Raw genomic sequence first — 19063 nt, forward strand, 5'->3', positions numbered from 1 at the left:
TATTAAAACTTATTCTGGAAGATGAATTCTTAACATGTGTCTTTTCTTCTCCACCTGTTTTTGTCTGACCCTGCTGACCCAATGAGCATTTCACTGTCCAATGGTCATGCCTTAACTGCAATCTCTAGTATTGCATTAGTATTGCATCCTTCTCATGGGGATTTAATATTTTTTTACTTTTAAGTCTGAATTAAATCTCTTTTTTGGCTTATTTTATCTGTAAAAGAAAACTTGCCTAATAATTATGCACACCTGAATATAAGGCGTTTTTTATTTCCAGCCTTCATGAACAATTATATATCACTTATAAATGATTAAATACAAATTTAATAGTAGTTATTACGATTAATGTGGTTTGGAAGTGGTAAAATGTGCCTGGAAAAAAAATATGATCAGAAAATCAACGTGCCTAATAATTCTGCACGCACTGTACTATAGCCTATAATTCTACACTCCTCGTAGCATTTGTGTTCCTCATATGTAAATATGACTTTAACAATAAATGACCTTTACATTTTTTTGAACATGCCGATAAAACTTAAGTAACTTAAGTTTTTATTTTTGAACACTTTTTGTACAGCTTGTATCATGATTGAGTTTTTTTGAAATATTAAAAAATGTGCATATCAAGTAAAATAATGCACTTTAAATATACTGGTGAAGTCAGGCATTATGAGGACTAGCAAATAAACTAGCAATATACATTATATTCAGTATTATTTATAGTAGTTTAATATAATTTAAGCTCTAGCCTAAAAACTTGCGCTTACATAGCCGTGTTTCTCTCGTGCAATTTGGAAGCAAACAAATAAGTATTTATTTGACAAGGCCAAATTGTTATGACAAGGCGACTGTGGGTCAGAGTATCTCTGAAACAGCAAGGTTTGTTGGTTGCTTCCTGTCAGCAGTGGTTAGAATTTACCAACAGTGGTCCAAGGAGGTAGCCTAGAAATCTCGATGCACCCTAGCAGCAGCAAATTTTATTTTGTATCCGGGGTGGACTAGCAACTCTCCGATGGCTTTCGAGCTGGAAAAAAACAAACTTTAGTCAGGCCAATCTAGGGCTGGGTATCGTTCAAAAAATGTCGATACCAATACCGATACCTTGATTTCGATACCGGTTCCAAACGATACTTTTTCCAATACCAATTTTATGAATTCCATTTTAACAAGATTACATAACACATTACCTCAGAAAAATTTGGTTTTATTTTTTCAGTTTGACTCATGCTCCTTTGCCAGTGCACAAAGGAACACATTTTTTTTATAAAGAGCTCATGCTCACCAAAGCTTAATTTGTTTGATCAAAAATACAGTAAAACTTGTAACATTGTGAAATAGTATTACAATTTAAAATCTTATTTGAATATATTTCAAAATGTAATTTATTCCTGTGATGTCAAAGCTGAATTTGACTTCAGTGTCACGTGATCCTACAGAAATATGAAAACAGTTTGCTGCTTAATATTTTGGAAACTATGATACATTTTTTTCATGATTCTTTGATGAATAAAAATTTCAAAAGAAAAGCATTTATTTGAAACAGAAATCTGTTGTAACATGTTTTAAGGTCATTTTTGATCACTTTAATGCATCCTTACTGAAAAAAAAAATCTGACCAACCAAAACACTTTTGAACGGCAGTGTACATTCAGTAGGTCATTATTGCAATATAAACACTGTCAGAGTGATCAACAAGGTATCTCTTTATTTACCAGTCGAAGACGGAGCAACTTTCTGCTCTTATGTTTACTCCGTGCACTGTCAATGTCTTCATCATATTTGTCGTGGTACCGGTCTTTGCAGCAATTCTTTTACCGCAAATACTGCATCACGCGCTGTTGGCATCGAGCCTGGAGAAATGTAGCCACACTTTTGATCGACTTTTCCACATATTTAGGGTATTGTGTGTGTGCGTGCGTGCGTGTGTGTGTCCTCGCGTCTCATATGAGTATGTGCGCGGAGATTTTGTGTGTGTGCTCGCGTCTCAATTGAGTATGTGCGCGAGTTTGTGTGTGTGCTCGCGTCTCATACGAGTATGTGCGCGGAGAGTTCCGCGCGTCTCGTGTGTGTAGAGTTTGCGTGTATGTGCGTGAGCGACTTTAGGTGTGTCCTTGTGCATTTAATATGTATTTGTTTGAGCACTGACGTTGACGAGTTAACTCCTTAGGTATCGAAATCTGGTACCGAAAAACAAGTCATTTTTCGATACTCGATAGTATCGAGGCAATTCGGTCGGTACCTAAAAAGCATCGAACTCGGTACCCAGCCCTAGGCCAATCACATCGTGTATAGAGTCGGCGGGCTTAACATAATGACGACAGAGTTGCGACGGTTCTGCATGAATTCCCTGCTACTTGAAAACAAAGAATGGCTGCTGTTGCTGGCGAACAGCGGCCTTTCGAATCGGCTTTGGCCGCGATTCTGGAAGACTTGGAGTTAAGCTTTTCTTTGAGAAAAGAACAAAGAACGGCACTTAAGACATTCTTAAAACAGGAAGATGTGTTCGTAGTTTTGCCGACCAGATACGGCAAAAGTTTAATCTATCAACTAGCTCCGCTGGTGTGAAAACGCTCTGGTTGGTTGTAGTGCTATCCTATTGTATACAGAGGGATTTTGAAAGAAAGTCGTTTATCCCGCCCCTCGGATTAAGCCCTGCCAATGGTGAGTTCCCAGACCCAACATCTTGATGTGGTTCTGGCTTGCCAGGCTACCAAGGAGGGACAACACACAAACCGGCAACAGGGTGTTGGGCACCCAAGGCTCATCGATGCACAGGGCAACAAAGGTTATCCTGTCTGGTCTGATGCAACAGAAGGTCTACTGTGGCACAAGTCACACAACATTTTAATGATGTTATTGGATGAATGTGTCAACATACAGTGCATCACACTCTGTTCTGTATTTGGCTGTGTAGCTGCAGACCAAGCAATCAGAGTGCCTATGATACCCCTGTCCATTGTCGAAAGCACCTGCAATGATTGCTTGCAAATGAAGCAGTGGAAGTGGCCTCTCTCAGCAAGATAATGCACCCTGCCACACTGCACATAATATTCAGATATGGTTTGAGGAACAAGATGAAGAGTTCATTCAATGTGTTGCCCTGACCTGCAAATTCCCCAGATCTCAATCCAATTGAGCATCTGTGGGATGTGTTGGACCAACAAGTTCGTTCCACTGTGGCTCCACCTTGAAACCCACAGGACTTGAAGCATCTCCTGCTAACGTCTTGGTGCTAGAGACCACAGGACACCTTCAGAGGCCTTGTAGAGTCCAATAGAGAATTGGCGTGTGATGAGGCACACCTGAAGATAATGAAGCTTAATCACTGCCGCTTTTAAATGCTGAGCGCACCTCTCCTCAAGAGACCGGTTTCTTTCCCCGTGCATGCACGCTGGTGTCCTCGTGGGTCGAGAAAGGGAGGGCGGAGGGATTCCCGCACCGCCAAAGATGCGAGTCGCCGGACCTGCAGTCCAGAATGGAGAATCATGCATGACGCCGCTGACAGGCTAGGATGAAGACTATCATCGGATGAAGAAAGGCCGCCATTCCCCTCAGTTGTCGTGGCCTAAAGAGGACAAGCCGCCACTCCTCTCACCTCACGGTACAGATCCACTTTTGCGACACAACTGAAGCGTGGTGTTGTGACGCCTCCCCTCATTTTGCCCTTTTGAGCAGTATTATATAGTATATTTATATAGTATATTTATACTTTCTGAAAATGTGTTTTTGTGTGTCTTACTATTGTAACAGGTACAGTGTACCTTAAGTTATTTGACAGTGTCATTTATATTTTAGTAGTATTGTAGTCAATTTGCCATGGACTTGTAAATGTATTTTTTTTGTTCGTATTTTAATGCTTTTTTACATCTTGGCCAGGGGACTACAGATGAAAAATAGCCTTTTGGCTAATTCTGGCTTTTTTAACCATGTTTGTTCATGTGTTTTATGAAATTGCACTGTCCCCTTTTAAATAAACCAATAAATTAAATCAAATCAAAATAATTTGTACATTGATGGGCGTTCCTCAAGTTTACCGCTATGGGTGTGGTTTTGAGCCAGCGGCTCATGATTTCCCCAGTCTCCATGTGGTCTACTTCTATTGGATAGTCGCGACGCGTTCAATGGATTCATTTGCATAAAGATGGGCATCGGCCAGCTTTTTGACGCGCAGCATTTTTTCAAATGCAGCGCCGCCTTCCCGGGATGCTTTGCGGGCACGTTAAAGTCATAGAGAGTAAAAGAAATGGACACAGCGACCCCAAAGACTTCAGCAGAGAAAAGTGAAATAATTAGATGCACTCACTTCCTGATGGCTGAGCGTACTGCGCAGCCTCAAACTGAGCTTGACGATGTAGATGTGACGTGAGCAACCTGTTTGACAGTTGTAAGTCTTCTAATAGCTGTGCCTAGAGAAATCTGAATCATTCCCTTCCGAATCTTGCAGAGATGGAGAGCTTGAGTAGGAGCTGTCCATGAGCTAGGAGCAGGAGCAACTTTATGACTATCTATGGGCTTCTCCCTTTACTTTATCGGACTTTATGCCTCCACGTCCCCCCGATTGCCTGCGAGCTTCTCCTCCCGTCTATACAGTAATTTCTCTACTGTGCGACAGAGAGTCGCTTGGTTATGATGCAATCGTTAGCCTATTTTTACAAAAACGGCTTCTACGGGGCCATAACGTAAGATCCAAGGTAATGGAGCCTTTTATACATTGTCGTGTTTCTTTAGAAATAAATAATGGACAAATGGAGTCGCCTCAGATGTGAAGTTATTCGCTGTCAAAGTGACGCCAAAATGAATGGGAGGCAATGGAATGCTAACAGCAGGTGATGGCTTGCTAGCCAATGGCTGCCTCCATGGAAGCTACACTTTCCGGGTGCTGGCTTACCCCCTTGGTTAAAGTCGCTTGACGTCACCCATAGGAATAAAGTGGAGTGCGGCGCGACAGAAGTGTCGCACGGACAAGTGGATCCGTATCGTCAGACTGAAAAGAGAGAGAAGCGCGTGCGACCGTCGGACACCGCCCCAATTACCAGGTCCCATCCCATCTGACCATCTGATCACTACCCATCCTTCACGATTCCCTGGCACAACGAGGACACCAGATCCCCTTTTTGTTTTAACACTTTATTTCCCCATTTTTGGACATTTTCCTTTATGCTATGACAGTTTCTTTATGTTAAATAAATGCCTCTACGAGGCATGACAGCACTCCCACTGTGTCTGTCGTTTGCTCCTCTCGCCACAAAACATTTATGTAAACAAGATATTTTACATTTATTACAAAATATGCATATAAATACACATTTTATTTAAGTAGTTTGAGAGAATAGAGAGTGTCAAGAAGGGAAGCGACGAAGACAAACATCAAGGACAGACTGAAACTCTGCAGAAAGTACAGGAATTGAACAGCAGAGGACTGGTGTAAAGTTATTTTCTCTGATGTAACCTGTTTCTTACTGTTTGGGACATCTGGAAAATGTCTCTGCTGCCATGAGTACTGTGTCGTGCAAACAGTGAAGACCATCCATATGTGGGGTTGTTTTTCATCCAAGGGAGTGGGCTGTCTCATAATACTGCCCAAAAACACTGCCATGAATAAAGCACCATGTCACAAGGCAAGTGTGATAATGAAGTGGCTCAGAGAACATTACATTGAAATACTGGATCCATGACCAGGCAACTCTCCAGATCTTTATCCCATAGAAAACCTGCGGTCAATCCTCAAAAAGCGAGTGAGTGGACAAACCGAAGCCCACAACTTGTGATCAACTCTGAGCAAGAATGGATTGCCATCAGTCAGGATATTGCCCAGAAGCTTATATCCAGCATGCCAGAGTGAATTTATATAATTGTTATGAAGAAAAAGGGACAACACTGTGAATAGTGACACTTTGCATATATTGATTGTTGTTTTTCAATAAAAGCTTTTAAAACTCATGAAATGCTTATCATTGTTTTCAAGTATACCATAGAAACGTGGGAAAAAATCTACAGATACTGAAGCAGCAAACTTTGAGAAACAACATTTATGTTGGAGCCAATACTATTGGCCACAGCAGTAGGACTTGAATAAATTATTTGGAAATATGAAAAATTATCCTCCACATTTCTCAAATGGGCCTGCCTCATATTTGAATTTTCTTTTGTTTAAAACACATTTCTTTATATAACTTGACTGGTCTCAAAAACCCGATGCTCTGTACAGCCGGTCCCTCCCTGCTCATGATATTCAGTAGAGCGGCAGCAGGGTTGAACACTTAGTGATCAGTTTGTTTGGGTTTTGATCTGTTAATATTGCTCTCCTTCTCTCAGGTTAACACTTTTTGAATCTGCGTTAATGCTTGGATCAGCAAGATCGACTGTTTAGTGATGATTGTCTCTCTTTGTAATGTGTTGGCAGAAGTCAGACTTTGATGTGGTTCCTCCACTAAATTTGGGTGATCTGGACATCACCACAGATGAGTTCATTCTGGATGAGGTGGACCGTGAGTTTAGTTTTAGTTTTATCACTTAAGTAAGGGAAGTGCCAATAAACTTAATTCATCATGCATTAATAAGTTCTCTGTCATTTGTCCTTTTTTAGTTCACATTCAAGCTAATCTGGAGGATGATCTGGTGAAAGAGGCGCTCAAGACGGTGAGATGAAAGTTCAGCTGATGATGTGTGTGTGATCATCATTACATGTTAAAAGTTTTTTTTTTTTTTGTGGAACAGGGTGTGGATTTGCGGCAGTACTCTAAGCAGGTGGAGACTGAGCTGCAGCAAATTGAACAAGCATCAATCAAAGACTGTATCCATACTGCTGTTTTTAATGGCTTTATAGTAGTTTGAAATCAAAAGAAAAAAAATTGACTTGACTGTTGATCTGACTACTTTGTGAGATTCACTCTCATATTGATGCAATAACCTGTAATGATTTTGCTTATATATTTTTTTGGTAACACTTTAATTAAAGGTGGCATAGTTACACATTTCTACATGTACTTACTATAGTAATAACATTAAATTATGCATAGTTCCAAGTAAAAACCCTAAACCAAACCCTAACCGTAACTCTATATTAGGTACATGTAGTTAATTGATATTACTCTGTACTTACATAAGTACTATGTAAATACGTCACCTTAAAATAAAGTATAACCATTTTTTTTTTCAGTTTTATGGATACTCTTGGATCAATGAACATGAAGCATGGTTTATGGTTCAGTAATTAAGACTTTTTAAAACAGTAATGGATATTAATAAAGAACCCTTAACAAGTAGCACTTGTGTAGATATCAAAGAGAGTCAGAATATTGCCTCTTTACACAACCAGATCACAGCCTGTGACTCAATACTGGAGGTGAGTGTATTTAGTGGACAGTAGGACTTTAGCTGTGTTGGTTTGCAAACTATGACCTGCAATTTCATATTGTGAAAAGATATTTTGCCATTCAAAAATCTAAACATCACCGTTTAACCTCTTGGCGGAAAATCAAGGAAACTCATTCAAGTTTAAAATAATGCAAACTATAATTAAAGGGATAGTTCACCCAAAAATGAAAATTCTGTCAGTAATTACTCACCCTCATGTTGTTCTAACTCCGTAAGTCCTTCGTTCATCTTCGGAACACAAATTAAGATATTTTTTGATTAAATCTGAGCGCTGTCTCACTCCTCCATAGGCTTCTAAGGGACTGAAACTTGCTGGCCCAGAAAAGTTATTAAAGGGGTCATATAATGGTACATGCACTTTTACAAGTTGATTGTACTGAAATGTGTGTTGGCAGTGCCTGTACACAACCATCATAAAATGATAAAAATCCATCCAGTGTTTTTTTTTTTAATCTCCTTATAGAGCTGGTAAGTCCCGCCCATCCGTAAAACCCCAAGTGGACCTCTAGGTTGAAAAATCGTCAATGCAAGTGAATGGGAGAAAATAATTATTTTCTGGTCCCGTTTGAATTGTGCCATGAATGTGAACATAGGTTGTCTGTGAATTTTTTATATAATTTTTCATGTTACGAGTTTGACAGTATATGGTATGATTCTTCGGCTAGCAGTTGTGGAAAAGACATAATGAGAAAGACTACATGTCGCCTATGTGACGTCACCCCATAAAGTTGACTTACCCGTAGTTTTCGCCAACCTCAACGATTTTGTCCTCTCCCTGAAAAGGCGGTGAAGTGCACCAAAGACACAGCCATGTTTAGCGGGATCCGTGAGCTAGTGTCCGTGTGCGAGTGGTGGTGACGTTTCAAACGTGCCGAAAGCAGCGAAGAGTTGTAGTCCACAATGTGCTCTCACACAAAGTCTAACCGTATCAAACTTCTACCCGCTAAATTGTAGCATACTTTACACGAAAAGTTATATAAAAAATGTTCACATTCATGGCACAATTCAAACGGGACCAGAAAATAATTATTTTCTCCCATTCACTTGAATTGACGATTTTTCAACCTAGAGGTCCAGTGGCATTAGCGGAATGGGTGGGACTTACCAGCTCTATAGAGAGCCTAAGTCCCTCCCCTTCCGGTCGACCACCATGGGACCTTATTTCGGAAAAATATTGTATGGTAGTCAATGGCGAGAGACAACAAATATTTTGATCTCGTTTGAATTGTGCCCTGATTTACACATATGATGTTTGTCAATTTAAAAGATGCATTTTAAAGTCAAGAAAGTCGCAGCTTGATGTAAAACTGCTGAGGTATAAGACTGTGAAAATACGTAATTACAAAGACTACAAACCCAGAAGGCGCACATGGGACGTCATACCTTTTCTCTCAATGAATGAAGCTAACTTTACTGAAGCTAACGTCTGACATTTTTTCTATAGTCTTACATTATAATCGTAACGTAACGCCGTCATGCCTGAGTGTTTTGAGCCAGAATACACACATACGAGCAACGGATCTTGTGACATACATAATGGGAGACGAGAGATGTAGTTCATTGAGCGATTTTCACATAAAACTAAACGTTACTCTTCTGTTTTATGACAAACTGCGACTTTCTTGACTTTCATAATTACCTTTTAAATTGACAAACATCATGTGTGTAATTCAGGGCACAGTTCAGACGGAATAAAAAGATAAGTTGTCTCTCGCCATTGACTTCCATACATATTTTGTCCGAAATAAGGTCCCATGAACCGGAAGCGGAGGGGCGGGACTTAGGCACTCTATATAGGCTGTGTCCAAATTCAGGGTCTGAATCCTCCTTAGGATCCTTCCTACCCGGTTGAAGGAGGAGGGGTCCTCCGACGACCGCAAAGCCCGGAAGTCGGTGTTTGTGAATTTGGACAGCCTACCCTTCTTTCACATATTTTCAGAGGAGAAAGGCCGCGAAATTTAAAAATACTACTGTTACTGTGTCACGAAATGTAGTTTTAAGAGTTTTTCAGTCGACAATGTAGTTGTTTAAAGCTCAAATCTGTGGTTTATAAAGAGAGCGCCATTTTAAAAATGTTATCTGACGGTTTCGGAGTTGTGAGATCCAGGGATCACCGGGCGCTCAGCGCTCATGTACCCCGCCGAGAACAGCCTTGCCTCGGCTAGTGCTTCTGACGTTCTGACGTTCGACGCTGTCAGTCTAGTGAGAATAATTCGTCTTGTGTTTATCTAACAGGCGATCTTTGGTTTCATTAATCTATAATTTGTTCCTTGGCAGATTGTTGTGGCTGAGGGCAAAGTGAAGTTTCATAACTTTATATATTTAGGCTTATTTAACTTTAACGGTGTAGCCTGCTGTATGTTTGACTGAATCGTTTACTTTATTTCTTGACTTGTAGCTTCTTATACCTTTTAAAAACTGAAATTTAACAAAAAGAGACAGGGTTGCATCATTTTATTTTATATAGCCTATGTAATAATATGTTAAAATGTATAAATTTACATTATTTATTATTGTTATTATAATAATATACCACTTGCGATTATCAATCTATTATAGTTATGCTGTTAAATTATTTTACTATTCATAGTAACTATTTAACTTATTATTTTTTATTGTCTATATTCTGTAATTGATATTTCATATTCTATTGCTATTATTATAGTATTATACATAAACTATATGCTATTATCAATATATTATTATTATTATTATTATATTAGTACTTATGATATTATATAATTATACTTTTCATTACTATTTTATTTGCTGTATACTGTTTGTTTATTTTATTGACTAAACTATTTACTATTAGCCTACCTCTCACTTTATCTTATATTTACTATTTGCATTGCACTGTAGTTGTACCATATCATATGTATTACCATAAAGGATCCATCAGTTATCTTTGTTATTGCTAAAATCGGGTCAATGACAGAATATGCTTTTCCCACAATAAGAAAACTTTATTTAATTTAATGTGAAAATTAAATCATATCTCAGTATGGGGGTGTTCACAATTCTTATCCAAGAATGAAAAGCCAAATACATGACAAGCCTGAGCTTTGGCCATTTCTTATAAAAAAAAAAAAAAAAAAAAAAAATTTCAACCACTGAAAAAATATTTTTTTTTGAAAAGCCAGTTTTTAAAAAACTTACATCGAAAAGCATACTCCTCTCCCACTCTGCTACCGCTCGCTTCGTCCGCCATTACGCTCTGCCGAAAAGAATTATGGGATAGGTAGGACGGGAAAGGATCCACCACACCCATCCTTCCAATTCGGGGAAAAGGAGGACGTATTTGTGGGCCGCATTTGAAGGATCCTACGAATTTGGACAGCCTTCGTCGTGGCGCTGTGACGTAACATCCTTCAAATAAGTACTCCGAAGGATGTAGACCCTGAATTTGGACACAGCCTATAGACCCCTTTTGCGCCGACGTCACAGTTACGTCACGGCGCTAGCTGGAGGCAAAACAAACGGAAAACTGGAGGCGGCCAATACAAACCAGCACAGATTCGGCTACATAATAAGGAGCTTAAATTATTATTTTTATTATTAAAAGTCATCTTGTTGTGTTCTTGGGTGCAAGAATCGATGAAAAATGAGTATGCTGTATCTGGAATTTTTATTTCTAGAAAATATTCATATCATTAAAATTGCACCGTAGTGTCACTCTTTACATTGTCGTCTTGGCGCTGGCTAGGCAGAACTTCGGATTGAACCACTCAAGTCTTTACATGACCATTCAGCATATAGTTATATTATAGGCATCTAAATATATTTATATGTCCTCAGTTTCTCTTCACCCTCGGTTTCTCTATCGGGTAGGTGTAGAAGTCAGGCCACTCAACCGGAGGTAGCGTTAACGTTAACCCTGTCAGTTCGTCCATTGACTGAGCGTGTACGGTCATCTGGTTCCGTCCGTTAAAATTAACTTTTGCAAATAACAATCGCGGTCCTGGACAGTGAGTGACCTTGCACATTAAGACAAAATAGGATTTTCTCCAGTCATTGTTAAAAAACAAGCTAACAAAACTTGCAAACTAACGTTAGTGAAGCGGCCAGAGGGATCTTTCTGCCTCCAGCTAAGCTCCGCCCACACAAATACGTCACCGTGTTTACCAACTGTAAAAGGGTCTATAGAGCTGGTAAGTCCCGCCCCTTCCGTAAAACCCCGCTGGACCTCAAAGTTGAAAAATCGTCAATGCAAGTGAATGGGAGAAAATAATTATTTTCTGGTCCCGTTTGAATTGTGCCATGAATTGAACATATGTTGTCCGTGAATTTTTTATATAACTTTTCATGTTACGAGTTTGACAGTATATGGTATGATTCTTTGGCTAGCAGTTATGGAAAAGACATAACGAGAAAGACTACATGTCGCCTATGTGACGTCACCCCATAAAGTTGACTTACCCGTGGTTTTCACCAACCTCAACGATTTTGTCCTCTCTCTGAAAGAAGGCGGTGAAGTGCACCAAAGACACAGCCATGTTTAGCGGGATCCGTGAGCTAGTCCGTGTGCTAGTGGTGTTGACGTTTCAAACGCGTCGAGAGTTGTAGTCCACAAAGTGCTCTCACACAAAGTCTAACCGTATCAAAATTCTACACGCTAAATTCTAGCATTCTTTACACGAAAAGTTATATAAAAAATTCACAGACAACATATGTTCACATTCATGGCACAATTCAAACGAGACCAGAAAATAATTATTTTCTCCCATTCACTTGCATTGACGATTTTTCAACCAAGAGGTCGAGGGGGATTAGCGGAAGGGGCGGGACTTACCAGCTCTATAGACCCCTTTTGCGCCGACGTCACAGTTACGTCACGGCGCTAGCTGGAGGCAAAACAAACGGAAAACTGGAGGCGGCCAATACAAACCAGCACAGATTCGGCTACATAATAAGGAGCTTAAATTATTATTTTTATTATTAAAAGTCATCTTGTTGTGTTCTTGGGTGCAAGAATCGATGAAAAATGAGTATGCTGTATCTGGAATTTTTATTTCAAGAAAATATTCATATCATTAAAATTGCACCGTAGTGTCACTCTTTACATTGTCGTCTTGGCGCTGGCTAGGCAGAACTGCGGATTGAACCTCATAAGTCTTTACCATTCAGCACATAGTTATAGGCATCTAAATATATTTATATGTCCTCAGTTTCTCTTTACCCTCGGTTTCTCTATCGGGTAGGTGTAGAAGTCAGGCCACTCAACCGGAGGTAACTTAGCGTTAACGTTAATCCTGTCAGTTCGTCCATTGACTGAGCGTGTACGGTCATCTGGTTCCGTCCGTTAAAATTAACTTTTGCAAATAACAATCGGCGTCCTGGACAGTGAGTGACCTTGCACATTAAGACAAAATCGGATTTTCTCCAGTCATTGTTAAAAAACAAGCTAACAAAACTTGCAAACTAACGTTAGTGAAGCGGCCAGAGGGATCTTTCTGCCTCCAGCTAAGCCCCGCCCACACAAATACGTCACCGTGTTTACCAACTGTAAAAGGGTCTATACATAGTTCCCACAGGCCAATTAATGTCACGTGACCTCCCTGGAGACGCCATCTTTGAGGGCAAAAGCTGCTGTGTTTACAATGTTTTACCATACTGTCTATGAGTTTTACAAGCAAATTTCGAATATTTCTTTCCATTTATAATGTTACGAAAATCATGAAGAGACAAAGTGACAGAGATTATAAAGAGACTCTATTAACACAAGACAGAGAGAGGTACAATGCGAAAATTTCAGTCATAAATGGTGTGGATCCGTATGCGCTAACAAAGGAAGCACTGAGCACTGATTATGCAGCTTTGCCTCAGATACAGTATTATCATGTGTACCATTATCTGGTATTGGCTAGGAGTTTTAATACATGTGAGCAATTCCGAGCCTGGAAATATGTGCATGAATATGAATATACACGTATGAAAATAAATAAAACTCGCGTGCAAATTAATTAATGTAATGCGGAACTACTTTATACGCGGGTTCTTTAGGGACATAATCTGAGATTGCCGTGCTGGAATGTGTGTGTGTGAGTGTGTGTGTGAGAGAGAGTCGCGGGCGCGATCGAACAGTGGAAACAATGTTGTTTTTGTATGTTTTTAATATCTCGTCATTTTGTTCATACAGGACATAATTCAAACTGCAAAGTGTTAACTTATATTTGTGTACACTCGCATTAAAAAACAACAAATTCTTGCGTGTTTTGAGGGAGTTTCTTTCCTGTTTATCCTCGCCAGCCATAACCTCCGTCGTTGTTCTGACAAAAGCTTAGTCTTCTCACATTCATGAAGTCTAATGACGGGTATACTGTAAAATCCAAATTTAACTGAACCTCCGACACGATTTAAACATCCATTGACCCAGCAGGAGATCACCATTTTCACTTTTTATCACGAAATTAACTCGCTTCAGCTTCTTCTACTATTGTTCTGCCCACAGAAATGGCGCCGGGTCGGCAAATGCTAAAAAAACTAAATTTAACTGAACCTCCGGCACGATTGGAACATCCATTGACCCAGCAGAAGATGACCATTTTTACTTTTTAATCACAAAATTTCCGTTTCAGCTTCTTCTTCTCATGTTCTGCATTGTAAGAATGTTGTGTTCTGCCCTCAGAAATGGCGCCGGGTCGGCAAATGCCTGTATGTTGTGACGTCATGTGGGAACTATGTATATGTTTGACCCTCTCTGAAATCAAGCCGTTCGATTTTGTGACGTCACAAAATCGACGCCCCTCCCACGATTGGTGAGTGACAGCAGCGTTTCAACACAGACCTGCCCTCGCTCGTGAGCGAGCTGTCTGTCATCATAGTCTGCGCGTCATTGTTGATACCCTCACTGGAGCGCTGTCTATGAGCAGAATGGCGTCTGCGATTGTTCTTCGGTGTAATAAGGAACACAGCAGTCATTTTGATGTTCCTAAATCCGAACCGTTGAAGACGCAGTGGCCGAGTTTTGTTTTTGAAGGGATATGCCCAAAGGATTGACGCGGGGATTCCCTCACGGGGATTCCCCACGATCGTCCATGCTTTCATGTTTGCGCGAATCATTTCACACCAGACAGCTTTACAAACGAGAAAAAACGGATCGGTACCAACGTGTTCCTGCTGAACCTCCAGAAGTGAGTGTAATGTTTTATTAACCTTTATATCAATATTTATATTAATCTTTGCAAATTTGCAAACCTTGCTGCATGCTTCACGATGAATGCATCTAAGGTTTACACTCAGGGTACATTACAGCATGTTTTCTATGTACGACGTTCTCAATATAATTCATAATCCCACGTTTATAATGAACCAGGCGTTATGGATATTGTGTTATTATTTCAAACGGTGTATGCACAGAACAGAGGGGCGGGGTGAGCAAAGCTCATTATCATTTAAAGACACATGCACTGAAACGGTGTGCTGAAAACAGAGCTGTTTTTGACCAGGTAAAATGAGTGTTTTCTTACAATACTAATGAGAATTTTTAATTAAAGTATATTACAAACTTTTAATTTAAACCCTAAAGAATCATATTAGCTTGTACAAAAATGGCATTATATGACCCCTTTAAAGAGATCGTTAATATAGTCCAAGTGACTACAGTGGCTTAATCTTAAGTTTATCAAGCGACGAGAATACTTTTTGTGCGCTAAAACAAACAAAAATAACGACTTTATTCCACTTTTCATTTCCTTCTCTCTGGGCGTCGAGTCTTTTCGCGTAGTGTTTAAGCGTAGCGCGTCTGTTGCACGTCACCACGTATCACACACATGACCAGCGTCGGCCAATAGTGAGCCTACGTGGTGACGTGCAACACAGACGCGCTACGCTTAAACACTACGCGAAAAGACTCGACGCCCAGAGAGAAGGAAATGAAAAGTGGAATAAAGTCGTTATTTTTGTTTGTTTTAGCGCACAAAAAGTATTCTCGTCGCTTGATAAACTTAAGATTAAGCCACTGTAGTCACTTGGACTATATTAACGATCTCTTTAATAACTTTTCTGGGCCAGCAAGTTTCAGTCCCTTAGAAGCCTATGGAGGAGTGAGACAGCGCTCAGATTTAATCAAAAATATCTTAATTTGTGTTCCGAAGATGAACGAAGGTCTTACGGGGTTGGAACAACATGAGGGTGAGTAATTACGGACAGAATTTTCATTTTTGGGTGAACTATCCCTTTAAGAAAAAAAGCTGCATGGTTTAAAGAGTAATTTTTGGAATATATTATTATTTATCACTTTAATGTACTGTATTTACTGTCCTGGAGAATGCCATTATATGCTATTACCTCAGATGCATTTAGGGGCCAAACATTTTTTAGAAATCAGTTTATTAGCACAGTTTTCTTATTTTGTTGACATACAGCATATCTTAAGAAAACAGGAACATGGGGCTTGAAATATCACAGTGCGTGTTTGTGTGTGTTCATGTGAGTTTTAATAGTACATTTTTGTATTGCACATTTAGAGCTGTAATTTGGAGCGATGAATTTGAAGCTGCCTACATTTTTTTCTGTGTTCAGCTGTGGTGCTATTTGACCTGAACTGTGCATCTGCTTTCTTTTCTGTCTAGCGTATGGAAGGCATGTTGAGCAGTTTTCAGAGCGACCTGTCATCCATCAGCAGTGAGATTCAGACACTGCAGCAGCAGTCAGTCAGTATGAACATGAGGCTGAAGAACCGTCAGGCCGTCCGCAGTCAGCTCAGCCAGCTGGTTGACGAACTGGTCGTTCCCAGCACCATGATTTCGTAAGGATATATTGAGCGTATTGTTCCAGGGAGATTTTGCTTTACCTTCTTAAATCACAGATTGACGAACTGTATGTGTGTTGCAGTGTGATTCTAGACAGTCCTGTAACAGAGCAGGAGTTTTTGGAGCAGCTTCACGAGCTTAACAACAAGATCAACTTTGCTAAAGAGCTCAGCTTCAGAGAGACCCTCGCCTGCTCTGATATACAGGACATTGTTGATCGCCTCAAAATTAAAGTGAGAGCAAATCAAAGATTGGCTGGTATAACCCATTCTTGATATAAGAGATGCATGCAAAATGAATGTAATTCAGTTTTCTGTTGCTGAATGTATCTGTTTTGATTCTGTTCATAGGCCGTCTCAAAGATCCGTGAGTTCATCCTACAGAAGATCTACTCATTCAGAAAGCCCATGACCAACTACCAGATCCCTCAGAACACACTACTCAAGTACAGGTACAAAATGCACTCCTCACAATCAAATCATACTAAGTTGCATGATAACATTACTTCAGTACCAGCACAAGGGTTATTCTCAGAAATTGTGTGTCCCAGTGAATTACTGCTAATTAACAAGATAGATTTAGCTCTGTTTAGTGTAATGCAGTATATATTTTAAAATAAAAGGTTGTCATTGAAATATCAGCAAATTTGCATGTTGTCATTCATCACATTACATTTTAATTCATCTACAATGCCACAGCAAAAAAAAAAAAAAAAATGTGATGAGATTGTGTACATCAAAAATATTTATTATATTTAGTTGTCCTCACATGCTAAATGTCTCAGGCCCTGTTTACACCAGGTATTAAGATGCATTTTGGTCAATCGGATCACAAGTAGACGAGGGAGACACATATACATAGTATTTCAATCTGGGAATACAAAATTTTGTCCACTTTCAACCACTTCTGTCCTGATTTCTTCGAGGGGATGGTCTATGGGTGGGTAAATGTATGGGTTTTTTCAGATCTTTAGATCTAATTGACAAAATAAGTTTGCGCAATTTACATATGTACACCCCCAGAGATGACGGAAAAACATATGGAGGGCAGCAGCTTTCGGTTTTGCTCTGATAGCCACAAGACCATGCCGAACGTATTAGGTCAGTAGGCGGTCTTTTGTGGCTGTTCGAACACATGAGCATTTAGACTACGCAAGCGATCTGGTCGAATGTGTTTTCGACAACCTCTGGAAGTGGTCAAAAGTGGACAATCTCAAAACCCCATTTACACCTGTATTTAGCGTCGTTCACCTGTGATCCGATCGACAGGTGAACGACGCATATGTAAGGCTAGAAGATGCATATGTAAGGCTGGAAGCTTACGCTGCTATTTTGAACCAATAATTGGAACAAAAAGCAGTTTAAGGATGATGTGCATAATTCAGTTATTTATCTGACTCCAATATAATTAATCAGGCTCAATTAAAGTTGTTGTTGTTATTCTTTAACCTCTTATTCTTTAACGGTAAAGGTCTTTCTTAGAACTGATTTAACATGAACGTTTAGATAACAAAAGTTATAATCACTTTAGCTTTTCAACATTATCAGTGATAAAATGAAAGATTCTTAAAGCCTTTAAAGCAGGCAAAGTTATTTATTAAGTTACATGTTTAAATATACAGACAGTAGAAAGGAACAACATACTGTATAGAAAACTTAGTTATAACAAATAATGCACTGCTGTGCAGAAGAGGCCATAAAAGCCTTTCTCATAGTATGAGGTTACGCACTGGTTGTCACGTTTAAATCAAGAAACATAAACGAGGACTCAAATGCAGATGAAAAAAAGGTAAGATTTTAATTAACAAACCAAACAAAAGTACAAAGAATAAACAAAACTCCCACGTGGGGGAAAACACTAGAACAAATACTAAACAGGTTTAAACACTAAGAACAAAACACAAGAACATAAGACAACGTAACAGCACAAGACTACAGACACAAGGAGACTAAATAGGGGAGCAAACAAAGGAGGTTAACGAACACAACAGGTGGGACAAATTAACCAATAACTAGATAACAAGACGGGAGGGGCTAGACAATGGACACGAGCACATGGCTCAAAACAACAAAACACCCAAGTGCAAAACAAGACAGGACAAGCTTGTGACATAACCCCCTCCTAAAGGAGCGGCTACCAGACGCTCCACTAGGACAGGAGGGACGGACCAAGGCGGGACGGGAGGGACGGACCAGGGCGGGACTGGAGGGACAGACCAGGGCGGGACGGGAGGGACAGACCAGGGCGGGACGGGAGGGACAGACCAGGGCGGGACGGGAGGGACAGACCAGGGCGGGACGGGAGGGACAGACCAGGGTAGAGACAGTCCAACGGACGGCCAGGGCGGAGACGACAGTCCAACGGGCGGCCAGGGCGGAGACGACAGTTCATCGGGTGGCCTGGACAGAGGAGACGACCCCTCGGGCGGCCAGGGCGGCGGCGACCCCTCGGGCGGTGTAACTGGCACCAACGGCTCAGGCACTGGAACTGGCACCAACGGCTCAGGCACTGGAACTGGCACCAACGGCTCTGGCTCTGGAACTGGCACCAACGGCTCCGGCTCTGGAACTGGCACCAACGGCTCAGGCACTGAAACTGGCACCAACGGCTCAGGCACTGGAACTGGCACCAACGGCTCAGGCACTGGAACTGGCACCAACGGCTCCGGCTCTGGAACTGGCACCAACGGCTCCGGCTCTGGAACTGGCACCAACGGCTCCGGCTCTGGAACTGGAACTGGCACCAATGGCTCAGACACTGGAACTGGCACCAACGGCTCAGGCACTGGAACTGGCACCAACGGCTCAGGCACTGGAACTGGCACCAACGGCTCCGGCTCTGGAACTGGAACTGGCACCAACGGCTCCGGCTCTGGAACTGGCACCAACGGCTCCGGCTCTGGAACTGGAACTGGCACCAACGGCTCAGGC

General features: G+C 40.7%; 1 protein-coding gene across 3 annotated transcripts in view; it reads left to right on the forward strand.

The window, feature by feature from the left end:
* Nucleotides 1-19063, forward strand: part of vps52 (VPS52 subunit of GARP complex) — a 76819-nt gene that overhangs the window by 1407 nt on the left and 56349 nt on the right. For all 3 annotated transcript variants that reach the window (XM_081376969.1, XM_081376968.1, XM_081376967.1), the window contains exons 2-8: nucleotides 6407-6491; nucleotides 6590-6642; nucleotides 6721-6796; nucleotides 7281-7348; nucleotides 15954-16129; nucleotides 16216-16366; nucleotides 16484-16584. In XM_081376969.1, the coding sequence (XP_081233095.1) occupies nucleotides 6407-6491; nucleotides 6590-6642; nucleotides 6721-6796; nucleotides 7281-7348; nucleotides 15954-16129; nucleotides 16216-16366; nucleotides 16484-16584 (710 nt within the window). The remainder of the gene's footprint in view (nucleotides 1-6406; nucleotides 6492-6589; nucleotides 6643-6720; nucleotides 6797-7280; nucleotides 7349-15953; nucleotides 16130-16215; nucleotides 16367-16483; nucleotides 16585-19063) is intronic.

This window comes from Scardinius erythrophthalmus, assembly GCF_964197995.2.
Source record: "Scardinius erythrophthalmus genome assembly, chromosome: 10".
Lineage (NCBI taxonomy): Eukaryota > Metazoa > Chordata > Actinopteri > Cypriniformes > Leuciscidae > Scardinius > Scardinius erythrophthalmus.